The sequence below is a fragment of the Callorhinus ursinus genome, unplaced genomic scaffold, assembly GCF_003265705.2.
Source record: "Callorhinus ursinus isolate GAN/ISIS: 27379988/994484 unplaced genomic scaffold, GSC_fseal_2.0 scaffold19, whole genome shotgun sequence".
In the NCBI taxonomy this organism is placed as follows: Eukaryota; Metazoa; Chordata; class Mammalia; order Carnivora; family Otariidae; genus Callorhinus; species Callorhinus ursinus.
This window is the reverse complement of record NW_027397081.1, coordinates 24,711,146-24,727,616: the sequence shown is the minus strand read 5'-3', so window position 1 is coordinate 24,727,616 and position 16,471 is coordinate 24,711,146. Positions and strand designations below refer to the sequence as shown.

General features: G+C 50.1%; 1 protein-coding gene across 7 annotated transcripts in view; it reads right to left on the bottom strand.

The window, feature by feature from the left end:
* Window positions 1-3,949: 3,949 nt before the first annotated feature.
* The window catches only part of KCNJ5 (potassium inwardly rectifying channel subfamily J member 5), a 35,580-nt gene continuing 23,058 nt past the window's right edge, over window positions 3,950-16,471 (bottom strand). For 6 of the 7 annotated variants that reach the window (XM_073903969.1, XM_073903967.1, XM_073903970.1 and 3 more), the window contains 2 exons: window positions 14,801-15,079; window positions 3,950-14,075 (listed from right to left, as the gene is read on the bottom strand). In XM_073903969.1, coding sequence (XP_073760070.1) covers window positions 13,903-14,075; window positions 14,801-15,079 — 452 coding nt within the window. In that variant the 3' untranslated portion in view covers window positions 3,950-13,902. Of the gene's footprint in view, window positions 15,080-16,471 lie in introns of all 7 variants that reach the window. The other variant, XM_073903972.1, reaches the window with a different exon arrangement.

Sequence of the window (16,471 nt, the reverse complement as noted above, 5' to 3'; positions counted from 1 at the left end):
CCCACCCCGTCTCTCTCCAGGCCCCGATGCCCAGGTTCTCTGGTGCACTTCAGAGCCAATCTTCCAGAAGGAGGTGTATACTGTCAGCCTCCGACTTCTGCCTCCCATAGCCCTCGGCCCCTCGAAGCCGGCCTCCCTCTGCACGCACAGTCCCCTGCGACAGCTCTTGCTAAGGGACATTTGTCAGTCCTCACCACTGTCTTGGTCTTAGCAGCATCTGGCAGTATTCGCCACTCGCTTCTCCTGGGAGTGCCCTCTCCTTTGTCCCCAGGGACCCCAGGCAGGTGCTACTGGTTTGTCCCCTACCTTTCTAAGACTGTCCCGTCCAGGCTTCTTTCTCAACACATGTTCACTGGCATGTCGTACCGGGGCATTTCATGTGCAACACGTGAAGAGTGAAACTCGCCCCTTTTCCAAACCTGATCATTCTCCACTAGCTTTGTCTTCATAAATGTGATCCCTGTACATCCAGTTGCTCAAGCCCAAAACGAGGGAGTGAGTGTTTCTATCCCTCACCCTATTCTGTCCACTCCTCTCGTTCCTTTCTATTACTAGGTCCTCTTCACTTTACCTCTTGAATGTCACCAGCTAATTCTGTGTGTCAACTTGAAGAATTAAATGGACTTACCTGGCCACAGGGTGCTCAGATGAAACATTGTTTCTGGGTGTGGAAATTAGCACTTGAATCAGTGGACTTAAGAAAGGAGGTTGCCTTCCCCAATGTGGGAGGGCATCCTCCCATCCATTGCTGGCCTGAACGGAACAAAAGGCAGAGAAGGAGGAATTTGCTCCCTTTCTTTCCTGCCTCACTGTTGAGCTGGACATCTCATCTCATTTTCTCCTGCCTTTAGGCCAGGATTTATACCATTGGCTCCCCTCGTTTGCAAGCGTTTGGACTCAGACTAAGTCATACTGCTGGCTTTCCTGGGTCCCTGGCCCGCAGATGGCACATTGTGGGACTTTTCAGTCTCCATAACTGGGTGAGCCAATTCCGGCAATAAATCTCTCTGTCTTTATATATATGTATATATAAATGCTTATATATATATAAAGCCCAACATACTATATATAATATATACAGGCATATATATACACACACATATATGTCTGTATATCTTACAGGTTCTGTTTATCTGGAGATCCCTGATATAGATATATACATATATAGATAGATATCTCTGCTGATTTACTTCTACTCCCCTAGTCCAAACCACCAACATCTCTTCCCTGGACTTAATAACTCACTTCTAACCAATTTCCCCACATCCATTCCTGCCCTTCCTCTATCTTATTCTCCATACTGTAGCCAAATTGATCTTTTAAAAAATTGCAAATATAATTTTGCAGCTGCTCTAATTAAAACCTGCCAGTAGCCTCTTTTTGCTGCAGACCCAAACCCTTCCGGTGGCCGGGAGGTGCGCCTGGGCTGGCTGCTGCAAGGCTGACCACGCACCTGCCACGGTAGCCTTCTCCCTCGCGCACCCCCCCCGGCCCTGTCACTTCCTCCCGCACCCCAAGCTCATGCCTTATTCCTGGCTTTTTCACAAGCTGTCCCCTATGTCTAAGGACATTTTCCTTCTAAGCCTTTACCTAGTTCTTGTTTTCTGGTTATACGTTCTCTCAGGGCACTCCGCTCAGAGCTTATCTTGAAATGCTAATTCAACATTAATTGTAGAATTCGTTTGCAGATACCTCCCCTCCTCCCCTGTTCATCTGCTCCCTCTGCGGTGCCCTGACCTGGGTGCTGCACACACTAGGACCTCAGGAATCCCCCCAACACTCCAACCTCTCTGCTGCTGGCTGGCTTCACCCTCGAAACCACAAATCTGTTTGCTGCACTTTCTTACTTCCAAACTCTTCAGTGGCTTCAACTGACCCACGGCTCTACTTGTCAATCATTTCCACTTGGGTGAAGGGGGTGCAGGAGGTTACACAGAACAGCCTATGTCAAGCATGATGTTTTTCTGAAGTTTCACAGTGTGTTTTAAAAATTCATGTGAAGTTTGCATTCCAATCTACAATATCCATTTGGTAAAAAATAGAAATTATGCTTCCCCACAAAATCCACACACACAAAAAGGGATGCTCCAAGAAGCTGTCTCCTAATTCCCGTGGGGCCCCCATACACTGCCATGACTGCCATGTGGTCCCAGGAATGGAAGTATGTAAGTTTGAGAAGGTCAAATTTGATGTTCTTCATAGAAGATGAGGTTGGGGCTCAACCCCACCCCTTTGGTCCACCTTTGTGTTTCCCACGGGTGCAGTGGATAGTCCCCATTCGTGCTGACAAGTTCTCAGCTCACACACTCAAGGCCATTTTCTCAGTGCAATGAGCGCTTGCTCAGCCAGTGTTCAAGACAGCCCAGTCCTGAAATTTTGGGGATCTTAAACCTCTAGGGCAACCCTTATCTGATGAGGGAAAAGAGTTGGTATGTAAATCCTCCAGCTTCCATTGGTGGGTCATTTATGAGCCAGTTGGGTCTTCCAGGATGACTGTGCTAAGATGTAGTTAGATGTGTGAGAGACTTATAGAGGGTGACAGATAAATGGACTTTGAAGGCTGAGGCAGAGCTTGAAGGTACCTGCATCTGGAGGCTGTCCATCAGTTGCATCCCTGTGGCTGGTTTTGTCACAAAAGGAGATCATTTTCTCCATTTGCAGGGGATGCTAAGCAACTGGCACTTGGTCAGGGGGCGAGCTATAGATCCAAGGCTTGACTGGAGGCCATGATGAGGAAACCGAAAGAGATTGGATTCTTGTTAATGGCAGAATTTGGGGTATGCTGAGTTCTCAGCTGTACCTGGGACAAGGCCACTGGCCTGAAAAGGCCAGGTTGACTCGTGAGGTTGATGAGAACCTCAGGAGACGTCAGTGTCATAGTGAACCTGTGATGGGCAACCTGAGGCCATCGGCTGCCGGGGCCATGTCAGAGCTCTGTGAGCCCAATGTGGTCTTTCCCATTTCCTAGGGTCACATCAGTGACCACAGTCAATTCAAAAGAGTCCAGGCCCCCAGCACTGCAGTGGCCCCTTGTACCATCTCCCCATCTCCCTGCCGCAAAGATAGCACTGTGCTCCTAGTGCCAGGCTGTCACATGGCTCCTGAACATCCCCTTTTGGGCCAGACCTGAGTTCCCAGTTCCCGATGTGCCCAACTGAGCCATCTTCCCTGTCTGTGCGGTACGGCAGGGTCCCCATCCCTCAACCCAACAGATGGTAGTGGCTGAGCAGGCAAGAAGATCAGAGGGACCTGGTGAAACCCTGGCCTCTCAATGACTTCTGACACGTGACAACTGACTCTCTGCCTCTGATCTGTCCTTCTGTGCACAGGAGTCACCTTGTTGGCCAAGATGGGCCTGCTGCCCAGCTATCCTGCACAAAGAGCACGTGAAGCATGACTGGATTTGGATTTGGTCTCAAATATGTACCGCATAAAAGGCAATGGTCATTATGACCAACTCAAAGGTCAGTAGGGAAATAGCCACTGTGGAGAACAGTATAGAGGTTACTCAAAAAATTAAAAATGGAATTACTGTAGGATCCAGTAATTCTACCACTGGGTATTTATTTACCCAAAGAAAAGAAAACACTAATTCAAAAAGAGATCGGCACCCCTGTGTTTATTGCAGCATTCTTTATAATAGTCAAGATATGGAAGCAGCCCAATTGTCCATCCATAGATGAATGGAAGATGTGGCATATATAGATATGTATATATAATGGGATATTACTCGGCCATAAAAAAGAATGAAATCTTGCCACTTGTGACAATGTAGATGGACCTAGAGGGTATTATACTCTGTCAGACAGAGAAAGACAAATACCATATGATTTCACTCACATGTAGAATTTAAGAAACAAAACAAATGAACAAACCAAGAAAAGAAGAGACAAACCAAAAAATGGATTCTTTTTTTTTAAAGATTTTATTTATTTATTTGACAGAGAGAGGCACAGCGAGAGAGGGAACACAAGCAGGGGGAGTGGGAGAGGGAGAAGCAGGCTTCCCGCGAAGCAGGGAGCCCAATGCGGGGCTTGATCCCTGGACCCTGGGATCATGACCTGATCCTAAGGCAGATGCTTAATGACTGAGCCACCCAGGTGCCCCCCAAAATGGACTCTTAAATACAGAGAACAAACTGGTGATTTCCAGAGGGCAGGTGGGTGGGGGGTGGTGAAATGGGAGAAGGGGATTAAGAGTACACTTATGTGTACTGATCACAGATCAGATGATCACTGAGTAATGTATAGAAGTGTGGAATCACTATAGTGTACACCTGAAACTAATATAACACTGGCTGTTAACTATACTTCAATTAAAAAAAAGAAGGAAGAAAAGGATATCATGACATCAAGTGAAATACTTGTTTCATTATAGGTGTCCCAGAAGAAGAGAGAGAGAAAGGGCTGGGAAACATATTTGAAGAAGAAAACCAGAATTATGAATTAATGCCCACTGTGGATCCTGGAGGGGTGTGTGTGCCTTGTGCACTGGTTTGTAAATGTGTGAGTGAAAACATTACCATATATTGGACATGTTCATGAGTCTTGGCTGAAGGATCTTGCTGCAGAAACCGGAAGCACAGCTTCCTGAAAATGGAAGAGTCGTGCTGGATGAACACCCTGGAAATGAAAGGCGCTAACTCATGAGACACGAAGACCATCCTTAAGTGAATAAGACAAACTTAGTGGAATTCTCTGGAACAGTTCGTTGAAACTGCAGCTGCAGCTGCTTCTGGATTATCTTCCAGAATATGCTATTCTAGGCACAATTAAATGGGGCTGGGGTGGAGTGAGGGGCAGTAATGTGGGAATCAACTCTATTAACTATTGATGAAATTTTCCACCCACGGGTAATTTCTTAAGTTTTCCTCCCTGGGATCTCATATTGAAAAGAAGCCAGTAGCTTCATTCCATACACCTTTCTGCCCACCAGCTATATCATAGGAGTCAACCGTCTTTCCTCCAATTGATGTGAAAATGCAAATCTGTGAGGAGAATATGGAAATTCACTCTTTTAAGCTAGCTACATGTCAGACATCCCAATAGAAACCAACAAGATGACATCAAGTTTAAAAGAATGCTTCAAAAATGGAGATAAAGCATTTAGATGGGCAGTGGAAGTCAAAAGAAATTGCAAAGCTACAAAGTCAAAAGAACTAATGAGGAGAGCAATTCAGAGCCATCTAGATCATGTGGCCAGAAAAATAAGCCATATTCAGAAGAAAGAGAAGAAGGTATTAGAGTGAACGCCCGAGAATCCTCTTGTTCAAGGATAGGTCCTCTTGTTTGGCCATTCTGGGGCTGGGGTTCCTGGGAGCAAGCAGCCCAGTGCAGGAGGGACCTTGAAGGATGCACTCTGCTCCAGGTGGGTGAATGAGTGTTGCCTCATGCTGCGTGATCTTGCTGTTTTCACCTCATGACTCTTCCTCGGACTCCTCGTTCAGCATCTCCTCAGAATCCCAGAGGCTCTAGGAGCAGTAGTTGGGTATGGCTCTGGGAGGGTCTCCCTGAATTACCATCCCTCAGAGTGCTGGAAGGCAGGGGGGTATCATGAATTCCTTCTCCAGTTCCTTTATAAACCCCTCTTCTCCAGCCTGCCTATTAAATGAAGGAGTTCCTTAAGGATCATTCTTTTTCCATGCTCTTTCTCTGCTCAGTCTGCTCAAGGACCTGCTTCTCTTTCTGTGCTCTTTCCTTCAAGGGCGATCTCATCTGCAGACTCAGCTCCACTTATCCGCTGATGACACTCAAACTCAGAGCTTTTCCTGTGCTGGGCCTCTGAACTCCAGATTTATATATTCAAATGGGAGGCCGGAACTGCTGCTTCTGCAGGACTTCCGCCTGCGGACCAAGTTTCCAGTTGGGAAATGCTGCCTCCCTCTGGCCATCTGCAGTGATATGGGCAAGTGAGGGCTGTGGGGGACAGGCAGAACACCGCAGCTGAATCAGGACAGGCAGCCTTTCCCCAGGTTCATGATGAACGGTTGTGATTCCTTTGTTTTGTTTTGTTTTGTTTTTCTTAGTTGGAGCATGAAAAATATCCTGGGAACTGTGTTCACAATGTAACAAGGGGTGCAATCCATGCCTATGTTTTAGCCAGGAGGAACTCAGTAAAAATCCTCACAATACTCAGACTTGTTCTCTGCACGCTGTGAACCCCACACATCACAGAGGGTAAAATGGCTGATAGTCCACAGGAGGGAGGTTTGCTGGTTGACCAGTTCTCCATAGATTAAACTGAGGAGTATGAACATGAGTTGACAGTGGAGGATCCGAAGGTTTTGCCTGGAATTGTCATTGTCTTTTAATAGTGCATTTTAAGTGCATAAATCATGAACACTGATTTGATGTCAAATCATTGATTTTATTTTACTTTTATTTTTTAAAGATTTATTTATTTGCGCGCGCGTGAGAGAGATCGTGTGCACACGAGCAGGGGCAGAGGGAGAGAGAGAGAGAGAGAGAGTCCCAAGTAGACTCTGCACTGAGCTTGGAGCCCAACGTGGGGCTCGATCTCACAACCTTGAGATCACAACCTCAGCCAAAGTCAAGAGTTGGATGCTTAACCGGCTGAGCCACCTGGACACCCTAGCAAATCATTGATTTTACAGACAAAACCTGCATTTTAAGTCTTTTCTTTCAATAATTTTTCATGAAAATATTCATGTATTTTTACCTGGTCCTCTAGTAACCAACAACATTGGCATTTGTCTGTGTCTATGAAAGAGATTAAAACAGTTGGTCAATGAGACAAGTCAGAGCCATCAATCTGAAACCCTCATCACACTTGGCTGCAGGCTCCCAATGGGCAGGGACCACGTCTTCTTCAATTCTGTTTCCCCAGCTCCTGGTAGGATGCTCAGAGCACAGAAGGGGCATGTTGAAATGTGCTAAGTGAATGAATGATTGCAAGTTAAATCTGGCCTGGAAGGATGGCCTAGAGAGATTTCTGGGGACAACCTAATTCTTCTGTAAAAACCCTTCTCCTGGACCTTTCTACCAGAAAAGGCTTTTGTTTGTTTTGTTTTGGTTGTATTTTTAAAACAACCTTATTTTCATATGCAGAGGAGGAAGGAAATGGTAGGTTTAACCTGGCTGGGGGCTAATATCCTTGGAGAAGCCTGCGGAGTGGACATTTCTCTAGCAATGAGGCTCCAGCAGTGGAAGGTAGGAGGGGAGCAGGGAAGTCAGAGTGCCCATGATCGAAGCTAGGAGGAGGGGTCATGAAGGGGAAAGGGAGGAGAAGTGTCATGAGAGCTAGATTTCTTTGGTGTCACACAAAGCAGTCCCAATTTTCAAGATGTTATACACGTTGTCATACACATGAGTAGTGTGTTACAGAATGAAATTTCCTTTTTAAAGTGAAAACTTTAAAGCCTTTGAAGAGACCAGTTTTCTCTTTCACATGCTGCCTGGAAGTGTTGCAATGCAAAGAGCCTGCTATCTACTTGCAAATGAATGTGGAATGAGCTGTCAAGGTCAGCGCTATACAGCAGGAAAGCTTCTGGATATTCCTAAGTAGCTGCACGCAGCTTGGCAACCCGCGTAGGTGGCTCCATGATGCTGCTGGGCAGGCGCAGGGGGAAACGCAACAGGTGGACACGGGTGTGGTTTGCGGCCCTTAAAGGATCCTCACACAATCCGATCGGTATCTGACGCCCAAGGGATGGGCAATAGTACCTGGAATGAATTTGTTCAGAATGGCTCAGAAATAGTACCGAGTTTACAACTTGGAAATATTTATAGAGTATTTAGAGTCAGCTGTGGCTTTTGAGGGCAGCCAGACGGAGCAGCTCAGAAAGCCTCCCACTGTGGCTGATAAACTGTGACCCCCTGGGGAATGACAGGACCGCACATCTGAGCCCACACCATCTCGAAATAGAACCGTGTCCCGTCGGTTGCCCCTCTGACGAAACCCTTTCCGTTGCTTTCCACTGTACTTGGAATACAGCCCACACTCACAGCCATGTCTCCCAGTTGGGCATGTCTGAGCCCTGTTCCCCTCCCTCCACCCCGCCCCATGCTGCAGCACCTCCAGCCTTCGTTCCCAGCTTCTTCTAGCTCAGGACTCACACACCTGCTCTTCCCTCTGCCCAGAATCAGACTCTCCCACCACTTTGCCTGATGAGTTCATTCCTCCTCATATCCAAGTCTCAGCTCCAGGGCATCTCCTCGGAGGCAGGTCGAGCGTCCTTCCTCAGGTGCACCTGCGCTGTCCCTGACCTCTGTAGCTCTTTCCTTCACCGCCCTTAGTGCAGACTAACTCTCTCATTCGTTTGTGTCCTTTCCTGTCTCTCTCTGCGCTCGCCACCAGACAGCAGATTCCATGGGGAAGAGGATCCTGTCCGGCTTGGTTGCTGCTGAGTCCACAGGGCCCATGCCTCCTGCTTATGGCACATAGAAGGTGCTCAATAACTTTTTGTTGAATGAAGGAACGTGTAGGAAAATTGAGGCAATGGAAAGTGAGAGAGCCTCTGGACATCGTGTGGAGTCGGCCTGTGGGTTCTGCCACGAGAGAGCTGCTGAAATGCCTAACAGCTCTCCCCTGAGCCTGGAGGGAAGATGTGGTCAGGGGTAAGGTCCAGGTTCTCCTGCCATTGGGGCAACACTGGGATTCTGGGACACATATAAAGAGGAACGGATCCCCCCTCCCCAGGACTTTCTCCTTCTATAAGGAAAGACTGTGAGGGCCCCTGAAGATGGGGTGCGTGCACAGGGCAGAATTCTAGTCTGGAGCTTGATCTGAAGAAGAAGGAGGGTGGGGGGTGCATTGGACACCCACGCCTCTATCCATCAGGGAGCGGTCTGGGTCCCGCTAACACCCTTCCCCTCTTTCATGTCTGTCCTCCAACAGCCCCCCCCCGCCCCGCCGTGAGGGGAACAGGTGGGGGGTGAATTCCTGAATGACTGTGGCTGAACACTTCTTCGGGTTAGGAGAGAAAGCAGTTACCACGCAGGTGTTCAAATCCCGCAGGGCTGACTGCAGTTGCTCCCATGAGGGTGTTCATTTCAGAGGCGATCTGGAACGTGGCAATGACATTCAGTGTGTGCACAAAGGGATCCTAAATGTGCGTACATGTCACCTACTTTCTTACTACCAGCAGCCTCACCCCACTCAGCCCTAGATTTTTCCACCTACGCTATTGCCACTTGGTAGAGAAGGAAGCTCAAAGCATATGTTAATGCACTCAAATTCTCATTAATTCCTCCCCTGTGATTTGGGATTTTTGCCTCAACTGAGAAAGTTGAGGTTATTTCAGTAGCAGCTTCTGAGTAAAAGTAAATAGTCTCTTAGAGAAAAAGCAGTGTTTCTGTTTCCGAAACTCCTCCCTAGACATTTATTTGCCATAAAGTAGTCAACATGCCTTATGGCTGGCATCTAGCAGGGCCTAAAGGGATGGCCAGGCTGTGTGCCTCATGCGGGTCGTCTGCCTAGCACAAGCAAAGACTGGGCCTTTTGGGCCAGATTGGGTTTTCCGAGGGTAACATTTAGGTTTTTGCTCCTTTACTAGCAATGTGTGTATAGTTCTCCTTCCCCAAATTGACATCTAGGCTTGACTGGCAAAGTGCCCCTTGAGGGATCCATTTCTTGGCCCTGGACGTCATGTCTCCTTTCTGATCCTGCACAGTATTTGTAGTGTAGTCCCTGGCCAAAAGGCATTCCCGAAGGCAAACAGCCAGCCATTCCCAGAGCTTCCTGACCCTTGCATATGGTTTCTATTTCCCTCACCACCAGGAAGGTAGCTCCCCCACCATATTACCAGGGACTTGGGCCCAAGGCTAATTTGGAGGCCCTGCACCCCCTTTGGCCTTGGTCACACACACTAATCTGCTTATGCCTTATAGACTGAATGCTTGTGTCCCTACCAAATTCATGTGTTGGAATCCTAACCCCTAATATGATGCTATCAGGAGGTGGGCCTGTGAAGGGGACCAGACATCTGTGAACCAGAAAACGGGCCCTCACCAGACACCCAGTCTGCCAGAGCCTTGATCTTGGACTTCCCATACTCCAGAACTGTGAGAAATGTGTGCTTGTTATTTAAGCCAGACAGCCTATGGTATTTTTGTTATAGCAGCCTGAGTGGCCCCAGACAGACCTGGTTACCATGGGCCGCCTCTGAGCCAGACACGGGAAACGCTCCCACGCATGCCAGGGCCACATGGCCCTTTGCGAGTTAAAATATTGTTCCTGGTTCTATATGAATAAGATGGGGAATTATTAGATGGGGAACAACCCTGGCAAGTTGTTTTATCCTTTCAGAATGGTTTGAGGGAGGGAGCATCAGTCAACCTCCTTTGAAAATCTGGACTGTTCTATTCTCATTGCGTTGGCTAGAGTGGAAGAGAAGCCAATCAATCGTAAACCCTCTATGGCTACCAACAGAAACTTTTGGTCTTAACTTGAAAAATCCTGAAGCCCTGTGCTGATGTTAAATATCACAGCTTCCTCTGCCTGTGCCCCGTTGTTCAGCAAGAGCGAACATTTTGCCAATTAGTGCCATGAATGCAGACTGCCAGTCCTGGGGCTCCCCACGGTGGATCTTGTAAAAGTTACTCATTACTGAGGCAAAGGAGATTCTGAATATTTAACACTCACGTGTGTGTGAAAATGATTTGGAGAGAGGGAATGAATGATCTGAGAACCCACGCTGCTTATGTTGCTAGCTCTTCACTTTGCCTGCAGGCTGAGCCCTGACCCCAGGTCCCGCTCTCCTCAATCCAGTCTCCTCCCAACCTGTGCCCACACTCTCACCTCCAATCTACTCTGGATACTGAGGTTGCCTTTTTAGACTAATGAGAACAAGAAGGACAAGTTTCCTTCAACTGGCAGTGACTTTGAATGGGAACCCCTGTGGCCATCTACTTAAAATGGGAGAGAGTGTTCTGTAAGATCAAGTCCACTTTATTGGATGAATTTTTTTTTTTTTTTTTTTTTTTTTTTTTTTTTTAGCAGTGCAAGGATGTTCTCTTTAATAAGAAGACCGACAAATCTTACACAGGGAGAAAGAGATTTGACATAGCAGTTTAAGGAGATGTCGTTAGCAAAAAAAACAAGCCAAGCAGAATAAGTGGCTTTTTCCAGAAAGCAGTAATTCCCCATCTATTTCTTTTCACAGCTCATTAATTCGCTAGGCATCAGAAAAAGGTGTTCCCAATTATCCTGCCACAGAAGATTGCTGGTGGATGGAAGTTGAAGCTCCACAGCACAGCCCAGAAATTGGTGATCTGAAGAGGTGGGGCTCTCCTTACTCCTGCCCCAGCTTAGGAGATGTCCTGGAGGTGGGTGCTATGCACGCTGATGGCCTCTCTGTATTTGCTTGGGAGCCACTTGGCTCACAGGCCCTGCCTATTATCATCTGTGGCCTTGAGCAAACGAATTAACCTCTCTTCTCTCATTGGTAACAAGGGGTTACTAAGAGCTTCTCTGTAGCATTTGAGAATTAAGTGCAGTCATCCAGGTGAGGTGCCTAACCCACTGCTGGGCACATAGTAGGTGCTCCGGAAAGGGCATAATGTGCAGATCTGTGTTCAGGGCATCTTAGGACACAAATGGCAACTTTTTTGTGTGTGTTTTTGTTTTCGGCAATTTCAGTACAAAAATTTCAAGTTGCTATGGCCCTCACGTGGGACACATGGTGGAGGCAGACTGCAAAGCAGGGCCTGGGGTAAGGGCTGTGAAAGAAGGTGCCCAGTTGTTGCAGGCGGTGAGCAAGGGGGGTTCTCCCCAGAGAGACACAGGCTTTTTCCTCCTCCAGCAAGGTCAACGGCTCAGGCCAGGATCTTAAAGCAGCAGAAGGAAATGACAGGATGTGGGTTCTGGTTGCCCAAAGGTGGCCTCTGAAGGCGGGGGTCACAGGCAACACCCATTCTACCTGGTCTGGAAACAAGGTCCTGGGCGATACTGTCAACCACTATCACGTGTCAGACTCACGGGGAGCTTACCTTCTTCTGAGTTCTCGGGGACTCCTCCCTTATAGGCGATGATTTCAGAGAGGGAGGTCTTGGAAGCTAAGACAGGAAGTTAGCTTCCAGCGCTTTCAGGGACTGACCTGTGAGATCCTGCTTTGGGATTTGGGAGATGTTGAAGCCCATGGGAGTTACCAGTGGGCTCACCTTATAGACTGGCTTAGCTCAGCTCTGTGACCCATCACAAGTGATGCGTGGGCTCAGAGTTCTGTAGCTCAGGGCTATGACCCACATATGACTGGTGTGTGATGGACGGAAATTCTGGCCCTCATCGGACTTTACACTTAGTGAGTGCATGTTTACACAAGAACTTCCAGAAAACTATCTGAAGGATGTTTCTAACTTCAGTTGTATCAACTGGACATGAAGAAGGATTTCCTTGGGATATGAAAGGCAGTCTTCCTGCATTTGAATTTTCATGAGAGAAAGCAGCTAATATGACTAATCGCAGTGCTGTGGGCTCTGACCTCTCAGGGAGCTGGGATGTACTGATCTCATCTGCTTCTCGGCTTCTATAGTTGGCGGGGACATGATAGGGCCCGGGTTCATGGAGGCTGCCGCAGAGTTTGAGAACTGAGGAGTGGCTTGCTGTCCCCATCCTTACTTATCTGCCTCACTGAGAAGCACTGATGGGTTTTGACTAAGGCCGGTTTTAGATCTGGCTGGGGGGTGGGGGGGGGGGAGGAAATAGTCCTGCTGTGCAAGCCGCAGGTCTGCCAGGCCCAGGGTGAGTGCTGACCCCCCACTGAGAGTTGCAGCTGTAGGTCCTCCCACCCCCCAAGGCATCCCTAGATTCCTGATAGCGTGTAGTTCCCCACCAGGGTGCTCAAGGCTGCCTGCTTCCTTTTCCAATGGGGGCAGGATTCCAGTGCATTCTCTATTCCCTCCGGACCTGCTTCCCCACAGAAAAATGCCTGGAATCAGGATTCAGCCCCATGCCCGGGGAAGGAAGGGCCCCGCTTGCTCCCTGTGTCCCTGAGCCTCCTCTCAAGATCCAGGTCCTCCTCTCCAAATCCACAGGCCCAAGCACAAGGATCCCCTTCCTCTGCGTATGGCAGCCCCACGAGAGGTAGTTTCCCATCTCAGGCTGCCTGTCTCCTCTTCTCACCAGCCTCTGGACCTAGAACACCCAGCCTGAGGTGATGTGGGCCTGAGATCCCAGAGCCATCCCCTTTGCTCTGCCTTAACCTCTGCCTCACTCAGGTGCTGTGCTCACTCCCAGGGAAGGTGCCTTGGAGCAAGCAGGTAAATGCTTCCATTATCAAAGGTAAGCTGAGAGCTGTGAAACTCATAATTCTGTGGCTCCATAATTCTGTGGCCAGGAAACATTTGCGACCTCTCTCCAGATCTAGGTCAGCTAATCAGGAGCCCGTTGGCCTCAACACATACCAGACGTGCCTCATTGACATGACAATGCACCCTGTCCGCTTGTCCTCTTGCTGGGCCTCCAGACCTTAAAAGAAAAGCCCTTGCAAGTTGTCCTCTTTAAGGCTCTTCTCTGCTCTCTTCTCTTTTCTCTCTTGAGGCTCACCGGCTCCCTGATTCCCCCACAGATTGCCCTCACCCGTTTCCACCCCTTCCCCCTTCTGAGGCCTCATGTGGACTCTCCCGGCCCAGTCTGTGGGGAGGAGGCCCAGGGGCTTCTTCTCAGCTGGGCCTGAAGGCCAGGTCACCCCAGGTGGGGGGGGGGAGCCCCCTCTCTGTGCCTCCCATCCACCTCCCCCCGGATAGGGGCGCTGAGCCCGAGTCAGAATATCTCTGCAGTGATTGGTGGGGATGCTTATTTTAAACATTTAATTCCTTGCCCCTCTGTTCTCCTCCCTGCTCCTGGTTTCTGTTCTGACTGGCTCATCTTGCCTTCGGAACCCCAGCTTTCTCCATGGATCACACCCCAGGCTGAGGCGGTGGACGAGAGCTACAGTGAAGGTTATCAGTACTTTGAGATTCTGGGGCCAAAAGTACCAGAAAAGAACGGGCTGCTAGGTTCTCCGTTGGGTGGGAGCAGCGGGCCACCCTGCGGTCGGGAATGGCGAGGACGCAGCTGACGACAGCTCTCCATGTGCTCAGGGGTGCACTGTGGCCCAAGCCACCTTCTGAGGGTCACTGTAAGGAGATCGGTTATCTGGTAGGCTACATGCGACGCGCAGAATACAGCAGGGAAGACGCACATGCTTCACAGATGATAAGAGACCATTAGGGCCCCGTCCTCCATGGCTCTCAGGCAGTGGACACTCGGCTGGGAGCTGACAGGGACTGCCCGCCTGACTCGCATGGACCTTGACACATGAGGTCTGCGAGCTCACCCTGGGACCAGGGGTGGCGCTTCCAGGTGGGCAGAATCTCTCCACGCAGAACCCACAGCAAGCCTCGGGGTGGTAGGAATGGGGTGGGGGACAGCCCTCTCCAGGTGTCAGCCCCTGAGGGGAGCTGCTGGTCGGTCTGTGAGACCCAAGCAGGGAGGTGACCCCGCCAGTGGGACGTGTGTGCAGAGACAGAGGCTGCCCTGTAACTCTCACTGTGGGGAACCCCATCCCAGCCTGGCCCTGAGCCGCACTGATGGAAGCTGGGAGCGGAGAGGCAGGGCTGCCTCAGGCGCCCAGGCGCGGTGCCACCTGCTCAGGGAGGCCTGAGCTGGGAGATTCCAGGAAGGGATATACTGTTCCTCCCCACAGAGCCTGGATGGCTCCTGGGCCCCCCAACAGCGCACTCAGCTCCTTCACCCCTCCTCCCCCTGGCTCTGCAGCAGGTGCTGTGCTCAGAGGCCAGGGAGGGGAGGTTGGGGGGCAAGTACAGTCCTCACACGGAGCCCCTGTTCTCCCGGGACTCACTCAGCCCCTCAGGCTCATCCTCTCCCTCTTGCTCGGCCTCTGTTTCAGCACAGCCCCCCGGCAGGGGCGGGCTCGGGAGGTACTGGAGGAGCCGGCCTTCCCGCTGCATTTCGGCCAGCTCCTTGGCACAGCAGCTGGGCGTGTTGGTCTCGTACGTGTCATGGAAGGTGTTGTAGTCCACCTCGTAGAAACCCTTTTCCAACGTGAGGACTGGTGTGAATCGGTGGCCCCAGAGCACCTCGGTATCCATGTAGGAGCTCCGTGCTTGGCAAGTCATGCCTGTGGGGACAGAGGGCACAGGGGTTAGGTGTGGCCACCGCTAGCCATCCATCATCCACCCATCCATCCATCAGCCAGCCAACCAGCATTTGTTGTACCTCTGCTTGGGCTAAGCACCCTGGAGGTGTAGAGCTGAATAAGACAGTCCTTGCCCTGGAGGAGTTCAAGGTATGCTAGAGGCAGAACGTTAGAAACTAACATGTGAGATTCTGGGGTAGGTTCCTAGAGACTGGAGTGGATAATTCTGGAATAGCTAGAGCCAGGGACGTGGTTCCTGAGAAGAGCATTAAGGTCTCAAAGATTGAGACACAAAAGAGGCAGGAAAAGGGTTTGAACAAAGATAAATTAGGGCGCCTGGGTGGCTCAGTTGGTTGAGCGGCTGCCTTCGGCTCAGGTCATGATCCTGGAGTCCCAAGATCGAGTCCCGCTTCGGGCTCCCCGCTCATCAGGGAGTCTGCTTCTCCCTCTGCCCCTTCCCCCTCTTGGGTGCTCTCTCTCATTCTCGCCTTCTCAAATAACAAAATCTTAAAAAAAAAGTTTAAAATAAAAAAAATTAAAAAAAAGAAATTCAGATGGAGTGAATGTAAAGAAGCTGACCATCTTGTAGGGCACGCAGGGATTGTTTGGGGTAGACACATATGGGCAGAAGCCTCTCTCTCTCTCTCTCTCTCTCTCTCTCTCTCTCTCTTTCTCGCACACACACACACACCCCTTGGCTCCTTGATTGCAGCATGCTCCAAAGCCTCCATTCCCTGTCTCCTCAGCCCTTGCTTGCCTATGTTATTTTTAGGTGTTGCTTTCTCTCCAGGGAGGAAGGCAGCTTTGTTTATGGATGAAGAAGCCTCTGTGCTTGGGGTCACAGGAAAACAGCTTGCTGATATTTAATCTTCTGGCCAAGGAAGGTACTGGCGTGTGCTCTCGGGAACGAAGGAGAAGCTGGCTCCAGCTTCCCAGGATGGGCTTTCTCTGGGGCCTTGTGCACACCAGACCCGAGTGCAAGGCTGCTTCCCACCCATTTGTGCTCCGGTGCTGGGCACCCCCGAGGTGCCCTCCACACTGTGGGCTTGCAGCCTGCTCTCCGCTCCCTGGGTCTGGCCTGGGCCAGGCCTTTCCATGCAGTCCTCCCCAGTCACGTCTCAGCAGAGGCCCCGAGCTGGGCATTGAGCAGCCTAGACCCCGACCAGGTGTCTACAGGCTTGGGGGCCTCAGGAAAGACAGCGGGACAGGACCCCCACGGTAACCTGTGGGACACATCTCCTGGAGGCTTTCCTGATTTGTTTTACCCCTTGGGATGTAGCAATGGACCCCCTGTATCGAGAGACCCTACCTATGTCCCTGGCACTCATCTTCCCATGCATTTGGGAAGGAAAGAAGCCCCTCTGGGTGCCAGGC